Source organism: Artemia franciscana, chromosome 21 (assembly GCF_032884065.1).
Source record: "Artemia franciscana chromosome 21, ASM3288406v1, whole genome shotgun sequence".
Classification (NCBI taxonomy): domain Eukaryota; kingdom Metazoa; phylum Arthropoda; class Branchiopoda; order Anostraca; family Artemiidae; genus Artemia; species Artemia franciscana.
In genome coordinates, this window is record NC_088883.1 from 31,015,126 (window position 1) to 31,043,093 (window position 27,968).

Sequence of the window (27,968 nt, forward strand, 5' to 3'; positions counted from 1 at the left end):
TGAGGCATTTCAATCGATTGGAGACCAAAAATGACTGAAAGATGAATTCATCCCCAGTGGGATGAATTCTACATCAATTCTAAAAGCAAAGGTTTAAAGAGGCTAGGCTGGAGGATGGTTTCACATTGGTCTCTGGCATATCCTATTGAAAGCGAAATTCACCAATGTTTTCTTATCTATTTAAAATATAGGTATTTTACTGGACACAGGTATTCCAGATACATGTATAGCTTTTTGACAGATTTTTTTTCGAATTTAGAAACGAGCTAAACACTCGTGAAGGTATTTTTTCATAAGGTGGTCGTAAATCCCAGCTGTGAAAATGTTATTAGAATCTAGGAAGAACCCAGGTTTAATTAGGAGTCCCAATGGTCCTGATTTGGGCCTCTAGCCATTCAGATTGCGCTACTTCTATTTTCATTAAGGTACAACAGGTCCACTGTTAGAGTAATGGTACTTGCTTTGTTTTGACTTACTGTGTTTGGCATTAGCCTCAGAATTGTAATCAGCGATCTAAAAAGTCGTTGAATATTAATTTTGCTGGAATTAAATCCTCTACTTCTGGCATTGTAGATTGAACGAAGTGTGAAATGTCCACCGTTCGTGAAATGGCGGATTTGTGTCAACAGGTCATTTAACTCTATGAAAAGAATTCGGCAATAGTTCTTGTCAACAGAGTTCTATTATTTATCAGTAACTAAAGAAAAAAAAACGGATGTGACACAGCGAATCATGCAGTCTGTTCTACTGAACACTAAATAAGGAGCGCTTCGAGTTATTAGTAACCGAAACTAAAATAAAGCATTTTAATAACAATACATATATCAAAAGAATCTACTTTTTATTTTGATTCGTAATATAATCAAATTTCTAATAGAATTCTAAATAATTAATAATAACAAAATAATAGAATTCCTAATAGAATTCATTAATTTTTAAATCAATCATCGAAAGCAGTATAAAAAAAGGAGGATTGATTCTGAAAAAAAAAACCATTCAGCATATTAGAAAACTCTGGTACAGAGGTTTTAAGTCCCTATCTACGAAGATACGAGTTTTTGTTCAGATTTGGAAGCGTTGGGGTGTTAGAAAGCAATGGAATGATGTTGCTATGATTACCACATATCCACATTCGAACAAAAAAAAGATGAAAATCAAAACTATATTAACAATAATCATTATAGTTAATATAATACTATTTTGATAAAACCTAATCTGACACAATTAATCACTTCAAATTTTTCCCTCCTTTTATATTATATATATATATTTTTTTTAAGGTCTCCATGAATATAATTGCTAACCTCGGCAGCACACGTGCTATGCAACCGCTAAATGCTCTTTAGTCAATTTTATACACAAAAATATTATAGAAAAAAAAATTAAAATAAAGATGAAAGAATGTGAAAAAAATACGCATACAATTATGATTATAGTTTAGTAAACAAAGCAGCTTCCAAGAAAATAAATTGAGGGGAAGGGGGAATGGTAGAATTATTCTTGACAGAACACATGTAATGAAGATGTTTACTACTACTACTACTACTACTAATAATAATAATAATAATAATAATAATAATACTACTACTACTACTACTACTACTACTAATACTACTACCACTACTACGACTAACAACTCACCGCAGAATCAAGCCGTCCGAGACCAACACAGCTACGCACGTTCCTCCTTCATGAAAATCTATTCAAAGCCTCCCTCTTTACACCCTCCCACGAAGTTTCTAATTCCCTTGGATCTTTCTATATAACATTCTCCCACCCCAACTAAGGACGACCTGCTTTCCGTTTAGCCGTAAACAGTTGGCAGAAAAGGACAATCTTCGACAATCTGTCGCCCTTCATCCGCAGAACCTGCCCTGGCCCTCTCGACCTTTCTCTCATTATAGCAATAGAAAAGGGGGTTGAACCAAAATTTTCGTACAGCCTACTGTTTGAAATAAGGTAAGTCAGCCGGGTACCCAGAACAATTTGTAGGCAATTCCTCTGGAAAACATCCTGGAGATCTTCATCCGCTTTTCGGAGCGCCCCTTTTTCAGAAACATATTTGACCACTGTCATCGCTGTTGCTTCCAATATTTTAATCTTGGTTTGCAGACTTATCGTCCTATTCTTCCAAACTTTTTTTAATTGTGAAAAAAAAAACACCCTGAGTATTGGCTATTCTGCTTTTAAAATCTTCATTGCTCCACCTACTTTACTAATAATACTACTAAGGTAAGTGAAGCTGTCCACCTGATAAATCTTTTCGTTACCCCACGTCACCCTTTCATCTTTACTTATTCCTAGCCATAGTGACTAAATCTTCTTAAAATTAATTTTCAAACCTATTCTACCATCCTGAACTCGCAAAACCTCTAAAAGTTCATTAATTTTGCTCACACTTTCGTCTAGGATGCTTAAATCATCAGCATAATCTAAGTCCAGAAATTTTTTTTCCTCTCAATTTTCTTTTCGTGTTCTCCAATTACCCTCCCTGTGCTCCTTAAGACAAAACCTATCAGAATGATACACATAAAGGGGGATAGAACACAACCCAGCTCAACTCCTGATTTAATACGATACCAGCTACTAACCTCATTTCCTACCTTAACCGCGGCAGTGTTATTCTTTTACGTAGCACTTTACTGTAAATGTCTGGTATACCATAAAAGAATAAGACCTTCGCTAAAGCATTTCTACCAGCAGAATATAACACTTGCTCATAATCTATAAAACTGAGGACCAAAGGTGTTTGATAAGTCAGGCACTTCTGAATTATTAACCTAAGAGTGATAATTTGGTAAACACACCCTCTACACTTTCTAAAACCGCACTATTCTTCTCTTATAACTTTGTTTACAGCATCTCTCAGTCTAAAAAGTATCATATTACTAAGCGATTTGCTACCTATAGAGATCAGGCTAATGCCTCGATAATTACCAATTCACTCTTATCACCTTTCTTATATGGTTTAGTTAGGATTCTCCTAAAATCGCTAGGTACTTCCCGTTTTTCAAAATCACATTGATAATCTTCAGGAACTTATTTCTAACCTCAGAGCCACCATATTTAAGAAACTAATTTACCACACTATCCGCACCTGGGGCCTTATCATTTTTTAATTATTTTGGTAGTGTCGCTAATTCTTTCTCACAAAACAAATCTTCCTTCTCATCCAAGGTAACACAAACTTTATCATTTTCATCTATATCTTTTCCTACAACTCTATCTCGGTTATCCCCGTTCCTATCTTTAACTGGGACAAGTCCAAAATGACTGCTCCCTCTCAATTTATTAACATGCCAGTACAATATTTTACTATTATGCCGTCTAGCTGCATTTTCCAGGTCCTCAGCAAGTTTATCCATGGCATCCAATTTATACATTCTTAGTTCATATTTTAATGCTTTTTCCACTTTCTTTACATTCCTCTTGTTTCTGTATGATCTATCACTCAGATAATTCCTGTACAAGACCCTTCTCCTCTCAATTAAACATAAAGCTCTGCTGCATACATCTTTTACATTCCCAAATTTCAAACTCTCTAGCTTAATATTCAACTGTTCCTAGAAAGTTTCTCTCAAATTCTCATCCTGGAGTCTACCAATATCATACCTTTTCGGGAGGCAGTTACCCTTCCGGAATTTCAACTTTAAATTGACCCTAGACACTACTAGATGGTGACATTTACTTTAACCAAAAATAAGGGCACTCCTGAAAACCCTAGTATCTTGTATAGATTATGCCAGTTTTCCGTTTGCAATAACACAATCAATAAGGCCTGCTATCTTACCATCACATGAACATCACGTTAACTCATGGGCCATTTTATGACCAAACACCGTATTGGTTAGAAATAGATTATCATACCTACAAAATTGCAGCAGTCTGTATCCATTACTGTTTTCTTTCCCTACACCAAATTTACCTAGGTTAGGGTACTATGTATCCTTGTTTCTACCGACTAATTCGTTAAAATATCCTAATACAAACACCATATTTCTGCCTGGGACCCTGTCCATTCGATACTGTAAAAGTAGAAGTCATATGAGTCACTAGTATCTCCATCAGTCGGTTCAACACAAAAATATACCACTACAACTCATACCCTGAACTTTTTAGTCATAAAATGAGCGATTAGTATTCTATTGTCAATACATTCCCAGCCAAAACAAGACTTAGCAGCTTCATTTTTCATCATGAGCCCTACTCCCTGTCTATGTGCCCCATTTTTCCTGTCTGAGTAAATAAATTCTGTATCACCTAATTTCATGCTTCCTACCCTGGGATATGAGTTTCTGAAATTCCTAATAAATCTAGTTCAAATCGTCTAGATTCGTCAGTCAAAATGTCGGCAGGATAGTTATTTTTTAACGTCGTAACATTCCAAGTTCCAGTTTTCATGTTCTTTAAATCATTGAATTTATTTTGGCCTCAAGAAAAGCAATGGGCCCAGATACTAGTGCAGTACGGGGACCATTATATCGCCTACACCAAAGTACTTGAGACAGTTTAGAACCAGAAAGCCAGAAGTCCCTGGGATCTCTTTGTGTAGGGGCTTTGTGCAATCCTGAGCCCGTCTTGATCACAACATTGTTTTCAACACTTGGCGGTGCTCTTCTGTCGATAAGTGTCGAAATCCTGCACAGGCAATCTCAAACCAATTACCTCCGACTTATTACATATTCATGCCTTCAAAAATTATGCTACTACGGTGAGGCAGCACATTGTAGACAAATTAGCTAGGAAGAGGTTTTTCAGCCCGAAAACGCGCGCCAAAAACAGACCAAGCCCAGAAGAATTATCCATTAATCAGAATCCCGTGCGAATGCCTTGTCATTTATTAGGCTATAGATTCCTCGAGGGGCGCCATTTCTAAAGCAGGAATAGAGTTTACCGCAAGGTGCCCAATCTTTCAGATACCCTGAAAGGGTCTAGGCAGCCCTTTGCAGAGGCAGTTGTCCATAAATCTGGACCTTACACCCTGCCACAGTTGTCCTCTTATAGGAAATCCTCCCACGATGGTGTACTGCGTCACCATGCAACCTAAATCATTCCTAGGAGAAGGTTTGTAACTCACGAGAAGGGCGCATAAACGAGTGGACCCTGCTGAGTGTGCATTTGAGGGGTCTTCTGCCTCCTCTACCTGTATTTACGGCCCCGAGTGAGGGTGCTCCAATTTCTAATATGGATCCCAGGGAAAAGGTCCCCCTTGGTCCGTGCCTCTTATGGAGGTATCCTACATATCATTAGGGCCATCCCCTGTCGCCACCTGGGGAAACACTGAGCGGCCTGGGGGAAGCCGCTACTGAGCAGTATATCCTTTTTGATCCAACACTAATCCAAAAATGTTTATACTATCTTCCTGCCACGCTTTTACGAATGTAATAACAATTTTTTAATGAAATTTTTTGAGGAATGAAATGACAAGTAAATAAACGTTCAAATTGTGATAGATCCATCCACCTGGCAGTGAAACTAGGCACAAAAAGTCTAGGCATTTCGACCAAACATCCAGTGATCGTCATCAGCAGAAACACCAAAGCATCAAAACCAATCCACTTATACAGAACAAAATAATTAGTATATATACAAAAAATGCATTCCAAACAAGGAAATCACACAGATTACAAAACCCATAAAGTCGTTAAGAGCTTACTACCAATTCACTATGGTAACTGAAAAGTTCGTTAGGTATGCACTCGAACCAACGGCCAGATGTGGAACCAATGGGGACAACACCCTTAGCCTAGCGCTTTGACCGCTGCGCCAACCCACCTTAAAGTTTCTAACGACGGAGGAAAAGTTGAGTAAGAAGATTTTTGGTATGTATAACGTCATGCAAAATTGAAGATGATTCCAAATGAATGCGAACAGCTAAAGCCAATGGTATGGAAATATGTCTTAGGGCTTTTGATTAGATCTTAGGTCTTTCTCTTTTGATTTCGTTGATTTTGATTGATGATAGACTATCATCAACAAGTGAAAAGAATAACCTTATACAACTCTGAAAAAGTTACGCCACCTTTGCCTCTCACAGAGACTGTCTTGGCTTTTATATATATTGGCTTTTATTATATTATATATATATATATATATATATATATATATTTGTTTTGTATGCTAAAAAAAAATTACAAGCTTTTAATGTATTATAAATATATGATTCAAGCTTTCCCAAATATATTCCAATGTAGGCTACATGGCTGTTGCAATGTTTTGCAGCATTGATTGATCGATTGACATCCCTATGTCCAGCAAAACATTGCTATTGGCCTTTTTTTTCTTTCCAGCAGAAAAGAGACAAGTTTCCTTAATGTGTGGCTATACTGTTTCGATCCTGTTTTTACATTCATGTAAACAACTGTTTTCTATAGAAAAGGGGGAGGGGGCTTTAGGAAACTATTAATGGGAATTAGAATTCTTACCTGCGGTCCAAAATGCACTGCATTTTGCAGTATAATACATAGAACTTTTATAAATGAAACCTATTTTCGATTTGAAAACACTTAATTTGCTGGAGATTACTCTGGAACATGGAACAAAAATGTAGGAGAAAATTCCCTTAATGTTATTTTGAAAAATGTTGGTGTTTTTGCACTCCCAGGTATGCGAAACCCTGACGCGCACTTATTAAAGGCAAAATTAGTTTAATTAAAAATCAACATTAAATTAAGTACAAGTTTACGCTTCCCATGCAAGTTTTTGGTATGTTGTTTTTCGTAGTCCTACAGTTTAATCTTCAAACGCTGGGCCATGATTTTGCTACAATCGATAGCTGAAACTCAGTTTTATCCATCCACCAAATTAAATTCACTAAATTTACTTTGGCCTTTTTAATTAAAAAATACGTCGAAAATTCATGAAAAACACGAAAAAATGGGAAACGTTTTCTTATTCTTGAGCATTTTAGTTCACTCTCTAAGCAAAAGTCGAAGTAACGTAATAACTCTGGTTCTGTGAATGGCTAGGTCTGAAACTGAAGCATCAATTGTCCTTTCAGTGGAAGGTATTTTAGCACTAAATGGCCAATGGAACTAAACCATAACAAGAATAAATTTTCTAGCCAATCAAATTTTATATGGAATTTTCTAATTGGCTGAAAAATTGATATGTAAGGTTCTGATTGGCTCTATATATTGCTAGATAATTCCAGATATTAATAAAATCTTATTGTGAATAGGGTTTAAGCAAGGTAGACGAAATTTTACTTAGAACAAATTTAGATTCAGGTGACAGTTGATTTTCCCTTCTTAGATCCCGGAAAGGTTCCTAGATCTCTAGATCCCTTATCCGATCCCAATGAAATTCAAAACTCGTCAATGAAAAAATCTTAGAAAATATATCCTGGCTCCAGATATATATTCTACTATTTTTTTTCAGGGGAGGTGGGGGGGGGGGTGTACAAAAGATTTTTTTTAGGGGAAAGGGGGGTTATATAAAAAAAACACCCCCCTGAGTATGGCTTTGATCCAGGGTCAAATATTTTTTCACGGACTTAGGTCCGTGAAAAAGAAAAAGAGATTAAAAAAACAAATCTTCTTTTCTTTTAGAACTGTATTCTCAGTTTTTAAACCATCTATTCCTACATCCAACTGTTTTCAGGCACAAAAAGGCATGTGACTGTAGCAAATGGAAGGGCGTTTCCAAGCACCAAGTTAAGATACCTTGGTACAGCATATAGTAGGAAATTAGAAGCTCCTGGTTACTCGTTAATTTTGCGAAAATTTAAGCTTTCTTTTGCGATTGCCATTTAATAAGCGAAATTCGTTTGTGTTGGATCAATATGACACCAAAGACCCATTGCCATCCTATAATGAGAAAGATAATGATCTTGGGATATCTAGGACACGTTCTGCGAATGAAGAATGACAGATTGCCAAAGATCGTCCTTGTCAGCCAGCCGTCAACGGACAAATGAAAAGCAGTTCGTCCCCGATTGGGGCGGGAGGATGTCGTAAGGCAAGGTTCAAGGGAAAAAAACTTACTGGGAAGGTGGAAATAAAGAGGCTTTGAATAGATTGGGATGGAGGAGCGCGCGTAGCTGTGTTAACCTCATGCGACTTGGTGCTGCAGTGAATTGTTAGTAGTAGTAGTAGCATTGTCCTCTATTCCTGTATATGAAACGTCTGCATCTGATAAGTATTTTACGGCACAGATTTCAAATGTCACTTCTATTGCAAGTCATTTTGAGTTACTTTGGTGGATTTTCCCTTGTATTAAAAGTATATGTCTTCATTTTGTTGTGTTTTTTTTCTACTCTTTCAAATGAAAGAACAAAACTTTTAATCATGGTGATCAATGGTCTGCGTAGCGCAAGCACCGATCTCCTGATTTTCTACCCTCGAATAGGAGTAAGTAAAACAGTTCAAAATAGGGATGAAACCTTTTAATTGACAGTGAATAGATATAAAATTATTTAACTGGATATTTCGAACAAAGGATTCATCCCCATTCTGAACTGTTTTACTTTCGTCATGGAAAGGCAGTGTGGTCTTCGAAGTTATCTACGAATAGGAGTGCAATGTGTGGTTGGGGGCCAATCATCGGACGTTTCCCCTGTTTTTCCCATTTCATTGCCCTTCAGCCAGGACGTGCAATGGGGGGAGGGCAGTTATCCTTTGCTTTCGCACACCCTTCCTTTTTACCTTCACCCAGTTTCTCCAGGTACCCATTTCGAGCTGAGTTGACTCTGGCTGACCTTACGGAGTCATACCATTGACTCCCGTCCCAAACAAAATAACCAGCGACACCAGGACTCGAAACCATGTTCCCAGGATTTTTCATATGAGCAAGTTATTCTTAAATTGATTAGAATGATCAAAACCTACAAAAAAGGTGTAAGCTTGACTTAAAAAACTTTCTGAAAAATATAAATATTTAAAAGCATATAAGGCTAAAATAAAAGCGTTTTGTGCGTATGAAAAAAAAAATATACCAATGACAAAAAATACGACGACAAAAAAAAATAGTAAAAAATCGTATACAGATATTCGAAAAATCCAAATATTTAGTTATAACCTTCTGCTATCTTAATAAAGATTACCCTTTTGGATACTTTTTTATGCTAGAGTAAACCTCCCCTTTCTCAGTTTCTTTGATACTTTACAAAGATAGTAAAGACAGGTCAATAAATTTTCAGGTTCACATCTGAAAATTTCTGAAAGGTTATATAGTTAGATAGTTAGAAAGTTAGATAGTTTCTTTAAAATGTAAAAGAAAGTCTTTGTGGAAAGCGGTTGATTAGTCTAGCGAACGTTTTAAGATCAAGATGAATTACGATTTTTCACACTTATTAATTTTCCAGACTTTGAATAAACTTATTAACTAACTTCTGACGGAGAAAAATCATTTGATTACAATTTTAGCTCCTGATGATCCATTTCATTTACCGTTTTCGTGATTGTTATTTAATTTTAGTAAACGTTTAATAAGAAAAAAGAAAACCTTTTCATCTCGTATATCATTTGGACTAGTAGATGCCGGTTTCTCCATTGCAGTCAAACATAAAATCTGAAGTAAATGGTTTTGCATCACATCTCGAATGATACCGAATTCATCGAAGTAGCCACCACGACCTTGCGTTCCAAAAGGCTCTTTGAATGATATGATGACTGAACTAATGCTCTCCCGATTCCACGTTGGACCAAATATTCTGTTGGCAAATCTATAAGCAGGAGCATACAAATTAGTTATAAAAAAGAGGTATTTCAGGACATACAAGAAAAAATTAAGACGAACAACAACAAAATCAACGGGGATAATTTTCAGCTAGTGATTAATGGCAACAAAATTAAATCGTTATAATATATATATATATATATATATATATATATATATATATATATATATATATATATATATATATATATTATCTTTACAAGTGAGCAATAATTGTGTAATTATTTATAAACGGAAGATGTTGAGCCGAACTGGCAAGCGATGACGAAAAAAAAAAAACAAAGAGAAAAAAAAAATCAAGTAAAACAACAAACGAGACTGCGGCCAGTAGAGAGAAAATATGAAACGAGACTGTGGCAAGTAGAAAGAAAAGATGAAAAACTAAAACAACACGGATATTTCACCTGTATGTAAACGAGGCGTCTTCAGTACAGATGAAACAAAGATAGAAAACGAAGAAACCAAAAAATTAAAATAAATAAAAACAATTAAACCACCACAAATATTAGTAAAATAAAATACAATTGTCGCAACTGATCCATGTAGGTCACAGAAGCTAATAGAGTTACTTTGATGAGAACACCAAAGCAACGGAGTAAAAAAGTATAAAAATGGAAATAAAGTTAGTTATTCTGTTGCGAAACAATCCTATTGTTAGCTAATATTGAAGCAATTCTTCTTGGTCTGGTAGGTAATCTAGTCCACTGGTAATTTTGTAAAATATTAATTCCCTTCTTAACTAATGGTTCATTCTTCAAAAGAATATTATAAATTGGGTCAATATTTATATTTCCCGTATCTCTGTTTATTAAAAGATTAGCAAACATATGTTTTTCTTATTTCTATAGCTTACCTATTCTATTTCTATAGCTATTTCTAGTTTATTTCTATAGCTTCCCACTGACAAAAACCTCTATCATCAGAAATAGCCGTGGCCTCATCAAACTATACAAAATGTTCAGAATGAAAGAAAATATGTTCAGCTAAAGCCGAAACAAAAATTTCAGGAGGCTTGTTAAATCCTTCCCAGAATTAAGGAAACTACCTATTTGTCTCACCGATTCAAAACATGCATCAATGCCAAATTTACGCAAAATTCGCTTAAGCTTTTCTCCCAAATCAGGTACATATGGCAAAGAAAAGAAACTTCTAAAATTATAAAATTGATTTTTAAATTTTAAACATTAATACATGCTAAATTACCTTCGAATTCCAAGGTATGATATTATGGGGGGAGGGGTAAATAAAGCAACAAGGAAATCTTCTCTTCATATTAGAAGGGTCTTTTTTAAACTACCAACACAACATATACCCTGCTATCATTACAAAAAAAAATTGACCCTCAATCCTCAACTCATCAACCCTTTACTCCTTTTCTCAAATGCATTAAACAGTGTCGGAACAAAAAAAAATCGCAATTTGATTTCAATACATCTAATTTTAAAGTCAATTAAATTTAAGCTTAAAATCATAATTAGAAAATAATTCCTATTGCAACAACCTTCTAAATTCATTTACATGGTAATTGAAGTTCAAAGGATCAAGTTGATCTTTTAGGAAGGGGGGGGGGGGTTAGCGGACTTGCTAACATTGCAGTTGGGTGAAGGGGGCTAAATACTTTTTCTCCACTCCTCAGAAGACTATACAGGTATGCACTATATAGTATACACTTCATGCTTGACGTGTCATAGTCTCTTTGGTTAGTTTCAAAATAATTGGTCGTAAATCGTGGTTCTCACTGTTTAATCATGACAATTACCCTTGAAAATTGAACATAGCCCAACTTATCAAGCAGAACAAACTTATCACATGCTTGATTTGTTTATGTCAGTAAGTGAGACTTTCGATTAAATACATCACAAATGAAGGTTCGAGGATCAGGTCGAAATTTTCTAGAAGGTTATTTGGAGGGAGAGTTATTTGGTTAGTGGATTTTTCTCTGGTCCTCAGCAAAGAGTATACGCTAAGGTTGTTTCTTTGTTGTATACCAGTTGTCTGACAGGCTATTTGGCTAGTTTTAGAATAATTTGTTGCAAATCTTCATTCTGGTCGGTTAATCCTAACAACTACACTTGACAGTTGAGTCATTCAAACCGTCCTAGGCGAGTGGTTAGCTCTCTAGACTTGCAACCTTTTGGCCGTGACGACATGGGGTTGAGTCTTGAAGTCGCAGGTTATTTAGTTTGAACGCGGGTCAGTGCCATGACTCTGTAGAGAGAGAGTTTTTTTTAATAAATTAAATTGGAGTTAAGCTGATCTCCCAGCCGTGAAACAAAACAGAGCATATTTACCAAGCCATGTATGAAATGTATCAACTTTTAGCGAGAACTGTTGACTATATGAAATCTATTTAAACTGTAGGCAACACTCGCTTTCCTTCAGGCTTCAGGCATTAAGAAGAAGAAAAAAGTTTGAACTCCCTCTGACTAACAGAAACCAACTAACTCAGTAAATTGTAAATCCAACCAGAGGAATACACTTGTCCTTACATTTCAGCTACATGTTGCACTAGGCAGGTATCAGAATACGATTCATTCGTAAACCACGACTATTATCAACCTCTCAAAAACCAAAAACAAGAAGAACAATAGGGAGTATCTCAAGACAGAGGGAAACAAAATAGAATGAATATTTCGGCCCTATGTCCAAGGGTCGTCTTCAGCAATAGAAAAATATATAAGAAGAAAAAACTTACAACAGGATAAAATCAATAAAACTAAAATGAAAAATTTTTCAAAACAGTCCCAGCATCCTTACCTCAGCGTAAGGATGAACTTGAACTTCGCTATTTATATTTAGATCATATTTATTTTCAAAAGATTATAACAAGCTCTAACAGAGCCGAATTCGCTTCATACGTCCAGTAAAAGAAAGCAAAATAAAGAAAAGACCAAGATAGCAATACAAAAGTTAAAAAATCCATCAAGCATAAAAATGGTTAATAAAAATAAGACACAAATTAGAGAAATATGACATTAAAAAAATAAATCCATGTCCAAGAACTAAGATAGACTTTATAAGATTAATGGTAAAAAATAAAAAAAGAAAGAGGGGGGTAAAAACAATACTTGATAATACTCTATGACAAACAACTATCACAGGATAAAAGAAAAAAAGCCGAACTCGCTACCAAGCAAAAAACTATAAAAAATAAAAACAACTGAAATCAATAAGTCAAAATCATTAAGGATACTGATTAGAACCTGGAATCCTAGGATACGAGAAGAATCCTGATTTTTATTAACCTGTGTGACAAAAATATAGCTCGTGCGCTGGTTTCTTGAATAAAAAAAAACTTAATAAAAATTTTAGGTTTAAAATCAAAAAAATAATTTTTAAGGGGGGTTTACAAAATAACTTTTGGTAAGATTTTACAAAAAAAAAAAAAAAAACTTCAAAAAACGCATAAAAATTTGTTTACATTCATTTTTGTAACGTTTTTGCGAGTCGGACAAATATTTTGGGGAATGGGGGGTACAAACCCCCTAATGAGAAAGGATAATATAATACAATAATAATATAATAAAAAATACTCATAGTCAAAACCATTAAGGGTACTAGAATAATCCTAATTTTTATTAACCTGTGCGACGAAAGTATAGCTCGTGCAGTAGGTTCTAGAATTAAAAAAATACTTAATAAAAATTGTATCTTAATTTCTGCTAAAAAAAAGTAAATATTATTATAAGTAAAACATTTTTTCGTCTTCTAAAAAGCAAGGCTTTCGTAGTGATACAACCAGTTCAAAGAATAGGAAAATATTATAATCATTTAGAAGGATAGTAACAAAAGAAAACTAACTGGAATATCGAAACATACGAAGGGCAAAGCGACAATAAAGATCTTTTAATTAGCCACAATTATAGAATTCAATGTAAACTATAATGAAAACATATAATTATAACCGCAGACAAAGTCCGGAAAGATTTGACCAACCAATTGCAAACACATATCCGAAAAACCACACGTAATTAAACAAAATTGTGGTCGCAATACTCGTGTACGTTGTAATTAAAGTTGAAAATAGAGCATGGTAAGTATTATATTGGGCAATATGCACCCCCCCACTCGAAGAATGATCCGCCACGAAAATTTTTGAGCCAAAAAATAAGTATTTTTTTTTATCTTTTTTAGTGGCGATTGGAAAAATAACTTCCTTCTAAAATAATCAAAAACAACCAGTTTTTCTGAATATTATAAACCTCAAGGTTTGAGGAGACGCCAGAATTTAATGAAAATTGCAAATATATCGAGATTTAGAAGGTATAAATGTTCATTTCACACCCCCCCCCCCCCAGCCCCGCAGAAAATACCCCCCAAACACGGAAAATACCCTTCTGCAAAAGATGTTTCCAAAAAAATACACCACTGGAAAATACCCCCCCCCCCCGACTGGTTGGTTTCCAATCACTTTTGACTAAAATAAAAAGACTAAAACTCTGAATTTATGATCTAATTACCACCCTCCGAAGTTTCTGCGACCATAAGGTGGAGGTGTGGATGAGGAAGGGGGTCCCCCTTCTATATGGATCTACTCATTTGGTAGGTTCTACTCATAAGTTCTACTCATTTGGGGTTTAATGTTACTCTTTACTTTCATAATAACAGCGTAAACCCGAAATATTCCCAGGAATCGTAAGGGAGTAGATATCAATTTCATATTTTTGATGCGTTTTTTAAAGTTTCTTTAGTATCTTAAAAAAATTAATAAAATAATCTTATCTTAGTGTGTGGAGGCTTCAATTCGCACTAAACCCATAAACCCATAAACCCATGCTGGAAACACATGCCTTTTAAGAGGACAATAGGAAAGCAAAAAATAGCAATTGCCAAAATGGTACATCGAACAAGCTTTCACCGGCGCCCACTAAACCCATAAACCCAAGCTGCCCACTAAACCCAAGCTCAAAACACATGCCTTTTAGGAGGACAATAGGAAAGCGAAAAATAGCAATTACCAACATGGTACATCTAACAAGCTTTCACCGGCGCTTAAGTAAAGCTTTAGCTGAAAGAGAAGGGGATTGAGATATGAAAGGTTGATGAAGATCAGGAAGTTTTATAAAAGGAAAGTTCTAGGCACTGATTTGAACTACGTTACATCAGATGAAAATGGATTAGTTGAATTGCCATTCTTAATAGTCGAGAGTAATTGGAGGGTAACCAACTCCATTCCCACACCCATTATTTCCCCAAACACATCCAAACAAAATTTTGAGATAGTCAATTTGTCCAACATAGCTGAAAGCTCTGGAAATTATGTCTTTGAGGATGACAACCCGCCCCCATGGTCCCTTAGGGCAATGGTTGTAAGTTATACCCTTGGGGTATATAAAATTTTTGTAGAAAGGTTTTGTAGAAAGGATAGGAATTTCGAGAAAGCCATTTGTTATTCATAGATTTGTTTGTTGATAGAAACTTCGAAATGAAGTTTCGAAGTTTCTATTGAATTATAATTCAATAGAATTATATATATATTTCTATTACAAACGAAATATATATATATATATATTTCTATACAAAACGAATATATATATTTCTATATATATTTATATATATTTCTATTAAATAAATAATAATATATTACATATATTACATAATATATATGTAATATATTATATATATTACATATTTGTAATATATTATATATATTACATAATCTATTACATATATAATAATTATATATATTTCTATTACAAAACGAAATGAAGTTTTGAATTATAAATCTGAATTATCAGCTTTGTGGAAGTGATTGAAGACTTGACAACCATGGCTAATAAGAGTAAAATCAAGAAAGATAATCTCTGTGAGAGGTAAAGCTGGCATAGCTTTTTAAGAGTTGTTTAAAAAGGATTAATTTCACTTGCTGGTGATGGTCTATCGTCCATCTTGTGGCAGAACTATGGTAGATGCACATATAGCAGAAGGTATAACAATTAGTCTATCAGTTCTGTGAGCTATTTGAAGGAAATTGGAGACTCAGAAACGATTCAAAACTCTATGACTGATCATGTCCACAGGATTTGCAGGCAAGTGGGAGACTGAGATTGTTCGCATTATATAAGCTTTGCCAAGTGTATTTCGAACAGGGACGAATTAAAGAGGAAGCGCCTAGTAATTTCACAGATTTCACCAATCGATACAGTGGGAAAGATTATCATCAGCGGTAAATGCAACTAAAAAAATCTACAGGGAATGCGCATTGATTTGAACAATCAAATTGTAGTACCGGATTTAGACACATATACGGTAGATTTAATCTTCAAAAGACGTTTCAATTCAGTAATTTTTGTTTCCTCATCTTAACAAAATGAATGAGATGAATTTGCCACGCTATTGTTGAAAGTGAAAACAGTGTATGATACTCTAATGCTATTGGTACACTTGTAAAACATCTGTTACAAAATAATTAACGACAAGTCTATTACAAAATATTTATAATATATACATATATATATATATATATATATATATATATATATATATATATATATATATATATATATATATATATATATATATATATATATATATAATATACATATATATATATATATATATATGTATAAGTATATATGTGTATAAATATATACATATATTATATATATATATATATATATATATATATATATATATATATATATATATATATATATATATATATATATAGACACATACATTTATATGTGTTCCTATGTCTCAAAACATACATATTTTGGAAAGTTCATGTTTAAATTTGATTGGGTAAATGAAAACGTACCACATTTCTATACTTTACGTGTATGCACATAGGGCAAGTTTTCTCTTATCTTGGGGATCCTCCACTAGACAAACTTTGGTGAAAACGGAACACTTTCGACATTTGAATCGAAATGTGTTATTTTATCCAGACCTGCCCCCCCCCCAATCATTACCAAAAAAATGCAAAGCCTCTTCAGATTTTTGTTTAATCCCACATGTTTAAAATATAATTGCCTTGTATTTTAGCCTATTCCAAATCCCCCTCTCTCCTATTTTTCGTTACCCGTTTTCATGCTTTTTTTTATTCCAGAAGAACTATCATGCGCCTAATGCTTCTTTTTTCTAGGTTTTACCAAGAGTGTCAGTGAGTCAATGAATAAATGTTTTTGCGACTCTTAATGGCGAATTTAATTTACAATAAAAAAAAAATTAAAATTTTGCTAAAAAAAATTAATTTTGTTAAAAAAAACAAAATTTACATATAACAATAATAAACTGTAGTTCAAGCCTGCTTTAATTAATTGTAGTTAATTACAGATTCTTACAGCTAATTATAGCGAACTGTAGTTAATATATCAAGATATAACTAAGATACAATCAGTAAATGGTAATTGCCCCTGTAATTACTCCACCAACATAGTTACCCAACCCCTATAATTAAAGGAATGTTTGAGCTTCTAGGGAGGCAATGTGCCCCAGAAACCACCCCCTACATCCACCCCTGTTTGCAGCTTCAATTACATATGTAAAATGAAAAAATCTTCACTTAGTTTGTTCAATATTTCAAACCTACATTGTATTCTGAACAGTACTCGCATTATTCATGAACAGTATCCTGAACCAGGGATACGGGAAGAAGCCCCTTGAGGCAGAAGGGTACCAGAGGCTTATGTTCAATACCAAAATACATTTAAAAGTTTTTTTAAAAAACATATTTAATTTTCTTTTTTTTAAAACACGTTTAAAAGTATTTTGAAGTTTGTTTTCACAACGGCTGTGATAAAATTTGTCCTAGTATATTTTTTTTCAAGATAATGTCCTGAATCGTCTCAAATCATGGCCGTTGTTCCCGCAAGGCCTTAGCTAGAATTTATTCAACATACAGCGACGATTTGATTCTTTTCCTGTCAGGTTTACGTACACTCTTTAATATTCAAGATACGCGATATATACGAGTTTTATAATTTAGTTAGGGGATCAATTATTGTTTTTGCCTTGTTTTGGTATTTATTGTTTTTGCTTTGTTTTAGTAATTATGGTTTTGCCTAATTATTGTATTTGTTGTTTTTGGTGGTATGAAGGTCGAAAGACCGTTCATAGGTTTGGTACTGCTTTTTTATTTTTTTTTATGTCTTATAAAAAATCGGATTCAAAAAAGATTTTTTATTTATATTTTTATTCAACTATTTTATGTTTAACAAAGATTTTTTTGCGTCTTATAAAAATCAGTTTCAAAATTAAAAGAAGAGGCTTACCTACGGTTAGGCTCTCATCGTCCACCTCTTTGAATGCTTTGGTTTATTTGACTTAATTTCTTTTTTTTTCCTTTGTAACTCTACTTCTTATGTTTATGTTGTGGATCGTAATCAATATTTAAGCTTTAATAGTTACTAATAGTATAGCAGTTAATATAAAATAATATACTAATGATAGTAGTTAATAATTAATAGCCCAATATTTGAATTTCTTAGAGTAGTATTCTTTCGGTTGTTTCTGATATTAAAACTGAGACAATCCGTCTAAGATCTAAACACCAACAAAGTGGGACTGTCAATAATAAAAAGAAAAAAAATCAATAAACATTGAAAGTAATTTCCCGGGAGATTTATTCAGTTGTGAGGAGTGTCGAAATTAGGGGGCTTAATTAAATTTAAATATGATGTAGAGGTCAAAGGGAATTACCTGAGAATCATCAAATTCTGGACCATTTCTTTCCCGAGGTAGTGATCAATCCTATAAATTTGCTCTTCCTTAAAAAGCGATCCCAGATGATTTGAAAGTTTCGCTGATGATTCCAAATCTCTTCCAAACGGCTTTTCAATAATAATCCTTGTCCAGCCCCGATCTGCCATACAAGCAGTTTGAATGCTCGATGTGACAACTTCGAAGACGGACGGAGGAAGTGCCAGATAAAAAATGCGGTTTGCCTCGCGGCACGCCGCAAGTCTTCGGATCTCCTGATCAAGTATCTCGAAGTCGTGGCGACTATCATAATTGCCGTGAAAATACGAATTCCGAGTCCAGAATTCATCGTAACGTTGTTCTTCTTCGGGTTTCACCTATTTAAATTAAAAGAAGTTGAATATCAACAAGAGAGTTCTATTATCTACACGTTACAGCCTTGATCAAATTTACTATTGAATCCAAATAACTGTACCATACTTGAGTATAACTATACTGGTTGTTATACTTTACGGGTTTCAGGCGCCAGGAGAGGTGGAAGAACGTCTGGTCCTGTTGAGAGCAAGCAAATAATTTTAGTTAGGATTATGTATGTACATATATTCAATATATATTATATTTTATTTACTTTTTTAGGATTATATTTAAATTTACATTTATGTTTGGGCTTATATTATATATTGATAGGATTATTTACCGAGATATTATTACTGCAAAAAAAACAACCACAATAATATATGAACTTATTGGGTTTTTGCCCATTCTTAACAATCCAGATGAGCGTTAAAAAAATATAAACTAAATCTGTGGAATGGAAATCTAGAGTAAACATCTTAAACAACATTTTAAAGTCTATATTGAATTTGCTTTTATTCTAAATCAAACAGTTCGTGGTAACGAACTGTAGTAAGGAGCGATCCGGCTCAATAGTAACCAAAACTCTAAAAAATTGAATTTTGATATCAATAGCTACATCAAAAGAATCGCATTTTAATGCTGATTTTAAATATATAAGTTTCATCAAGTTTAGTCTTAGCCATCAAAAGTTACGAGCCTGAGAAAATTTGCGTTATTTAGGAAAATAGGGGGAAACACCCCCTAAAAGTCGTAGGATCTTAACGAAAATGACACCATCAGATTCAGCGTATCAGAGAACCCTACTGTAGAAGTTTCAAGCTCCTATCTACAAAAATGTGGAATTTTGCATTTTTTGCCAGAAGACAAATCACGGGTGCGTGTTTATTTGTTTGTTTTTTTTTTTTTTTTTTTTTTTTTTTTCCAGGGGTCATCGTATCGACCAAGTGGTCCTAGAATGTCGCAAAAGGGCTCATTCTAACGGAAATGAAAAGTTCTAGTGCCCTTTTTAAGTGACCAAAAAAATTGGAGGGCATCTAGGCCCCCTCCCACGCTCATTTTTTCCCAAAGTCAACGGATCAAAATTTTGAGATAGCCATTTTGTTTAGCATAGTCGAAAATCATAATAACTATGTTTTTGGGGATGACTTACTCCCCCACAGTCCCTGGGGGAGGGGTTGCAAGTTACAAACTTCAACCAGTGTTTACATATAATAATGGTTATTGGGAAGTGTACAGACGTTTTCAGGGGGATTTTTTTGGTTTTGGGGGCAGGGTTGAGGGAGGGGGCTATGTGGGAGGATCTTTCCTTGGAGATATATGCCATGGGGGAAAAAAATTCAATGAAAAGGTCGCAGGACGAATCTGGTCACGTTAGAAAAAAACGTCAAATTAAGAGCTTAATAAACAATGCTGGGTGTTCGGAGCCTCTCTATTATGGAGTATAATTTGAAAATAACACAACTATACGAGCGATAAAACATATATACCACAGCCATAACTCAACTAACGAAAGAACTGCTAAGAGATAACACAACTATAAAGCGAAAACAGGTGAAAACTAACGGGAAAATAAACGAACTAAGAGGTGGAAGGGGCCCAGAGAAAAAATATAATCTTTTTTCAATTTTGAGCCTAACTTCCGCAAAGCAGTAATAATGTCAGAAGCCCCGAAATACCGAATTATTTTCTTTTCAAACAGTTCGTGGTAAGGAACTGTAGTAAGGGGCGACCCGGCTCAATAGTAAACGAAACTCTAAAAAATGGAATTTTGATGCTAAAAGATACATCAAAAGAATCGAATTTTTACGCTGATTCTAAATATATAAGTTTCAATTAATTTAGTCTTTGTCATCAAAAGTTACGAGCCTGAGAAAATTTGCCCTATTTTGGAAAAAAGGGGGAAACATCCCCTAAAAGTCATAGAATCTTAACGAAAATCACACTATCGCATTCGGTATATCAGAAAACTCTATAGCAAAAATTTCAAGCTCCTATCTAAAAAATGTGGAATTTTGTATTTTTTGCCAGAAGACAAATCACGGGTGCGTGTTTATTTGTTTGTTTGTTTTTTTTTCCCAGGGGTCATCTTATCGACCAAGTGGTCCTAGAATGTCGCGAGAGGGCTCATTCCATTGGAAATGAAAAGTTCTAGTGCCCTTTTTAAGTGACCAAAAAATTGGAGGGCAAATAGGCCCCCTTCCATGCTCATTTTTTTCCAAAAGTCAACAGATTAAAATTTTAAGATAGCCATTTTGTTCAGCATAGTCGAAAACCATAATAACTATGTCTTTGGGAATGACTTACTCCCCCACAATCCCTGAGGGAGGGGCTGCAAGTTACAAACTTTGACCAGTGTTTACATATAGTAATGGTTATTGGGAAGTGTACAGACGTTTTCATGGGGATTTTTTGGTTTGGGGTGGGGTTGATGGGAGAGGGCTTTGTGGGAGGATCTTTCCTTTGAGGAATATGTCATGGGGGAAGAAAAATTCAATGAAAGGGCGCAGGATTTTCTAGCATTACTATAAAAAAAACAATGAAAAAAAAATATGAAAACGTTTTTTCAAATGAAAGTAAGGAATAGCATTGAAATTTAAAACGAACAGAGATTATTACGCATATGAGGGGTTCTAAAAATACTTTAGCATAAAGAGCGAGGTATTTAGGAGGAGATAAATACCTCGCTCTTTATGCTAAAATATTTTTAGTGATTTCAACTATTTATTCTACGGCCTTTTTGATTCAGGGGTCATTCTTAAAGAATTGGGACAAAACTTACGATTTAGTGTAAAGAGCGAGGTATTAACGAGGGTACAAACCCCCTCGTACACATAATAAAAATATAAGAATATAAAAGTTTGTTATGTAAGTTAATTCTTAAGTTACGTATATTTTTTACTAATAAAAACGTTCGTTGAATATTAAAAGTTTTAGTAGCCTTTTTAAGTAACCGAAAAATTGGAGGGCAGCTAGGCCTCCTTCCCCACCCCTTATTTCTCAAAATCGTCTGATCAAAACTAAGAGAAAGCCATTTAGCCAAAAAAAAAATTAATATACTAATTTCATTTCAATAATTTATGTGCGGAGAGCCAAAATCAAACATGCATTAACTCAAAAACGTTCAGAAATTAAATAAAAAAAACTAGTTTTTTCAACTGAAAGTAAGGAGCGACATTAAAACTTAAAACGAACAGAAATTACTCCGTATATGAAATGGGTTGTCCCCTCCGCAGTCCCACGCTCTTTACGCTAAAGTTTTTAATTGTTTTAAAAAGTAGAATTGTGGTAAAGAGTCAAACTTTAGCGTAAAGAGCGAGGGACTGCGGAGGGGACAACCCATTTCATATACGGAGTAATTTCTGTTCGTTTTAAGTTTTAATGTCGCTCCTTACTTTCAGTTGAAAAAACTAGTTTTTTTTTATTTAATAACTATCAGAAGATTACTTGCCGACACACTATTAATAGAAAAAAGTTATATTTTAACAAAACGAATAATATTTGAATTTATTAGCTCCTTGCCCGTTTCCGACAATCCATATGAGACCAAACGAAACCTTAACTAAAATTGTGGAATGGCAATCTAGAATTAAAATCATAAACATGTTGAAACCTGAATCAAATTTACTACTAATTCTAAAAAACTATCGGAAAGTTATTTGCCAAAATATCATTAACGCAAGAAAACGTTATTTTTAGCCAGAGCTTTTATTCTAAATAATTATGCAGCCATAAGATTACTTCCCGAAATACTATTAATGAAGAAAACCATATTTTCTATCAAATGCAATAATATTTGGATATATTTTTACATAATTACTCACAATATTATATATTATATAATTTTTGTTGTATATATATATATATATATATATATAATATATATATATATATATATATATATATATATATATATATATTGTATATATATGTATATATATGTATGTATATATATATATATATATATATATATATATATATATATATATATATGTATATATATGTATATATATATATATATATATATATATATATATATATATATATATATATATATATATATATATATATAATTAATATATATATATATATATATATATATATATATATATATATATATATATATATAATAATAAAATAAAATAGTGTATAATTTAAAATAGTGTATAATTTATATTATACACAAGAAGATTAATATTGGCAACGACTACCTTTCCTAGTCTTCCTACTAGTACGTACAAGAAGATTAGAGGAGACCATATCTTCCTTTTCTGGTCTAATTATTGGTCTAAATCTGGTCTGAATCAAATTTACTATTTATTCTAAATAACTATTAAAAAATTATTTGCCGAAATTTTATCCATGCAAAAAAAGCTACTTTTAGCCAGAACCATTCTTGGAGTTGGTTGACTCATTACATATTTTTTGAATCCAGAAGAGGGCCAAACGAAAAGCCGGACTAACGGGGTGCGAAGACGTAATAAGGAAACATAAAAAACATACAAATACAACGTAGAGACAATAGGGAAATTTTTATTTCTCAAGACAATGGAAATTATTTATGTAGATATTTCGGCCCTATGTCCAAGGGCCGTCTTCAGCACAATACAAGAATAAGAGAATAACTATATATATATAAAAGAACTTATATCAAATTGTGAGAATTAAAAACTGAATAGTTAAAAACACTTATTAAAATATTTTTTTTAAAAATAGCCCTAGCATCCTTACTTCAGCGAAGTTCAACCAGGACTGGCGAAAAGAATGAAATGAAGAAATATAAACTCATTCAAACTAAAGAGAATAAAATGATTAGATGAAATTTCTCAAAGCTAATCTTGCTTGTTTAGCAGCCTGTCTCAAAGGCCTTTTCGTAGTTGGTTTAGTACTATTATAAATTGGTTTAGTAAAATATTTTGTTAGATCATTTTTAATTAAATTTGAGTATAAAGAATTTAGTGAGTATTCCCCCAAGTCCCTGTTCAAAGAAATATTTTTAATTATTTTGAGATTAATTTCAATTGATTTTCGAACCACCTGTTTTATTCCCAAATCATTACTAATGAGTGAAGATTTTTCAAAAAGTATCATGTGGGATGGATTATTAAATATATGCCAACCTAGTGCAGAATCAAAGGAGTTGTTGGAACCATTTGAAATTAAGGCCTTGTCTATGTCATTATTATGCTGTTGTAACCTTTTGTCTAGATTCTGATGGGTCCTGCCGACATAGTATTTTCCGCAATCACAGGGTATTTGATAGACCCCTCTTTGGCGAGTAACTGGGGTCTTATCTTTACCCGAATTTAAGAAATTGATGATTTTAAAATTATTAGTAAAAACTACGAACAGATTATTTTTTGTGCAAATATTTTTTAATTTTGTTGTAATCTTTGGGATATACTGAAGATAGACAATATTTGAGGGCTTATCAGTAGCCTCACATTGTGAAGTATCTTCCTCGATTTTACAAGAATGTCTTTTTATTCTACGGCTAATTATTTTATTTACAAAAGGAATGGGGTATCCATTACCAAAAAGAATATCTCTGATAAAATTTATTTCTGCATTTATATATGAATTGGAGCAAATATTTAGGGCACGATCAATGAGGGAAGTTACAACTGCTCTTTTAACTTGTGGGGGGTGATTTGAATTAAAGTGAAGATATCTATTGTTTTGTGTTGGCTTTCGATATATAGTAAAATCAAGTTCATCAGCATTACGAATAATTAATACATCTAAAAACGGTAGTTTATTTTCAATTTCAACTTCAAGGGTGAACTGCAAATTTCGGTCATAAGTGTTAAGATGATCTAAGAAGCCCCGAAGTTCAGCTTCCCCATAATTCCAAAGTGAAATTACGTCATCCATATAACGACCCCAATAGACATGTTTTAGAAAATAAGAATTCAATGCCCAATTCTCAAGATTATCGACGAAAATATTTGCTAGTAGCCCGGATAAAGGTGCCCCCATGGGTAACCCATTTTTTTGCTGATAAAAAGAATCGCGAAATTGAAAATACATAGAAAACTTATTACAAATTTTAACAAGAGTCATTAAAACTTCACAATCAATTCCTGTCGCTGAAGTCTCAATCAAGTGGTAATTTTCTTCTATTTTGTTTTTGAATAATTCCTCTGAAATAGTTACATCTATATTTGTATACATGGAAACAATGTCGAAACTACTAACTATTGTGTTTTCTGAAATACTTGTGTTGCTAAGTTTTTTAACCAAATCTGTCGAGTTATGAATATAGGAATTTTGAGAATACAATAAAGGTTTGAAAGCTGCACAAAGCCATTTTCCAATATTGGCAGCGGGAGCTTTAGTACAAGCTACAATAGGTCTTAAGGGAATACCCTGTTTATGTATTTTTGGTAAACCGTAGAGTTTAGGACAGAAACTACCACGGGGAAAAAATTTATTGTATAGTTGTGGGGTGATTTTACCATTTTGTTTTACCTGCTTTAATTCATTTATAATATTATTAGTGAACTGATCAGTAGGATCATGAGTTATTGTTTGATATGTAATTGTGTCATTTAAATGCGAAAGAATTTTGTTGTCATAGTCTGTTGTATTCATGACAACAAGTGAATTGCTTTTGTCTGCTTTAGTTATTATAATAGAAGGATCTTTTCGGAGATTAGATAGTATTTTTATGTCATGCAAATTTTCCGGTGTGGAATTGGTAGGAGGCTTAAACTTTTTTTGGCTATTATAGAGGATATTTATTAGACCAGATCTAACTTCATCCGGGTTAGAGACAGAAGGATAGTGTTTATGCAAAGCGGACTCTAGAGAGGAAACTATATCTGCCACAGGAGGATATTTTATAAAAAAAAAATATTTTAATAAGTGTTTTTAACTATTCAGTTTTTAATTCTCACAATTTGATGTAAGTTCTTTTATATATATATATAGTTTCTCTCTTATTCTTGTATTGTGCTGAAGACGGCCCTTGGACATAGGGCCGAAATATCTACATAAATAATTTCCATTGTCTTGAGAAAAAAAATTTCCCTATTGTCTCTACGTTGTATTTGTTTGTTATGGAAAGGCAGTGTGGTCTTCGTCGCTATAAAAAAACATTGACGGTTAAACATTGACATTCATATTGACGGTTAAACATTGACGGCAACTTCATTGACGGTTAAAACTCTGAATAGAGTGAGGAGAAAGAAAGTTCTCAGCTTTGTTGGTCACTGACTTTGTTGGTCACTCCAATGAATTGTTAGTAGTAATGGTGCTAAGCGTAAAAGTCGTATCTATCTTGTTTGTGCTTATGAGGTAACTGATGTTCTGTTGCTAATAGTACACCCAGCTGTCTAAGACTAATACATTGTGCACGCCCCTCCTCCATCCTATTCAATTCAACAGTTCACTCTTTAATTCCAGTTATATTTTCCCTTAAATCCTTTCTTTTTTCCTACCCCCTTCAGAGGAGACCCACTGTTCTCTTGGATTCAGATGCACGGTCTGGCAGCACAATCTTTGGCAATTTGCCATCCTTCATCCCTTAAACATTACCTGGCCACCTTAGCCTTTCTTTCGTTATAGCTCTAGAAAGTAGGATCGAATCACATTCCCACGTTTCAAGCCATTCTTGTCTAATATTGATCGACATTGTTGTGCGCTTATAAAACAATAAATAAAACAGTAATAAATAAAATAAATAAATGAAAGGTATGTATGTATTATAGCGATTACGCTGTTGTTCTCGACCTGTTGCAAAACTGGTTTCTCTGCGTGCACTCGGAGATAATTACCTTAGCCTGAGTGGGATAAAGTACTATGCAGATATATTTTAATTAAATATTCGATATATTTAGTAGGTTAGGTTAGGTATTTAATAGGCTATAAGGCGTTCCGGGCAACCTGCTTTTCACAATTCTGCATTGTACTTTCCATAATTGTGTTACTAAAGTATTATATTTTCATCATAATTTGGAATTTTTCACTATGATTAATCCAACATTAGCGTACCTTCAGTGCGTCGCTATAATACATAAGTACAAAACTACAAATAAAATAAATAAAATAAAACAATAAAGAAATATAATAAAACACTTTTAAAATAATGAAACAATCTCAATCGAAAGGTTCCCTTAAAAATCATCAAAAATTAGTAAATTTTGGGTGGCAGCATCATCAGTAAACTACTCCTCCTCCATATATTTCGGTTTGCTGATATAGTTTGCTGATATAAGGAAGGCAGATAGAGTCAATCAGTTTTATTCGTTAATAGAAAGCCCAACATCGGTTTACAGAATACAACATTAACAGAACTATATATATTTTAATCCTGCATAGTAAGGTTGACTCATTGCATGAAGATTAGGTTTCTTAAGATACGTCTCTTTTTGTTTTTATCGCACGAGCTCAACACTTGAAATTCTCGTTATTCGGGTTCAGAGACGCCAAGCGGATTAGTTCCCGAAAGTCCCCTCATTCCTCAGCATCATCAATATTTTATCATTGAAAATCCCCATCAGACCAGACCAAAGTATACACTGTTCAAAGAGTATTTTGTAGTAGATTGAAGCATCTTCTTTCCAACTAAAGTTGGGATGGATGAACCTTGTGTTGTGAGTATAAATAAATAGTTTGAGTGCATTTTTGTCAAGTGCATTTATTTGTCAACAAAAATGATGATGGTGAAGTTGGGGGGACTAACGATAAAAAGCTCCGCGAGGAGCGCTGAACCGGTCTAAGGCCAATTGCCAAAAGTACCTATAAAAGCTCAATTTTTAACAAATATATCTGTCTTGCTAAAACAAAAATTAACTTCATGGATCGCTTGAAAGATAGCTTACTAACATGATCCAAATATTCGAACTTTAGTGTAAAAAGTGAGGTATTGACGAGGGGGCGAACCCCCTCATATAAGTAATAAAAATATGCGAATATAGAAGTTCGTTACGTAAGTTAATTCGTAAGTTACGTATACTTATTACTAATAAAAACGTTCATAAATAGAATTAAAAGTTCTAATTGCCTTTTTGAGTAACTAAAAAAATTAGAGGGCAACTAGGTCCCCTCCCCCACCCTTTTTTCTCAAAATCGTCCGATCAATACTTTGAGAAAGCCATTTATCCAAAAAAAGCAAAAATAAATGTGGAAATTTCGTTTTAATTATTCATGTACGGTGAGCCAAAATCAAAACCTACATTAATTCAAACACGTTCAGAAATTTATTTTTTTTAAAACAAGTTTTTTAACTGAAAGTAAGGAGCAAAATTAAAAACTTAAAACGAACAGAAATTATTCCGTATTTGAAAGGG

General features: G+C 33.6%; 1 protein-coding gene across 3 annotated transcripts in view; it reads right to left on the reverse strand.

Annotated features, from left to right (window-relative positions):
- The window catches only part of LOC136040875 (glucose-6-phosphate 1-dehydrogenase-like), an 80,679-nt gene that overhangs the window by 19,730 nt on the left and 32,981 nt on the right, over positions 1 to 27,968 (reverse strand). For all 3 annotated transcript variants that reach the window (XM_065725271.1, XM_065725272.1, XM_065725273.1), the window contains exons 5-6: positions 18,322 to 18,698; positions 9,445 to 9,664 (exon numbers count right to left, since the gene is read on the reverse strand). In XM_065725271.1, the coding sequence (XP_065581343.1) occupies positions 9,445 to 9,664; positions 18,322 to 18,698 (597 nt within the window). The remainder of the gene's footprint in view (positions 1 to 9,444; positions 9,665 to 18,321; positions 18,699 to 27,968) is intronic.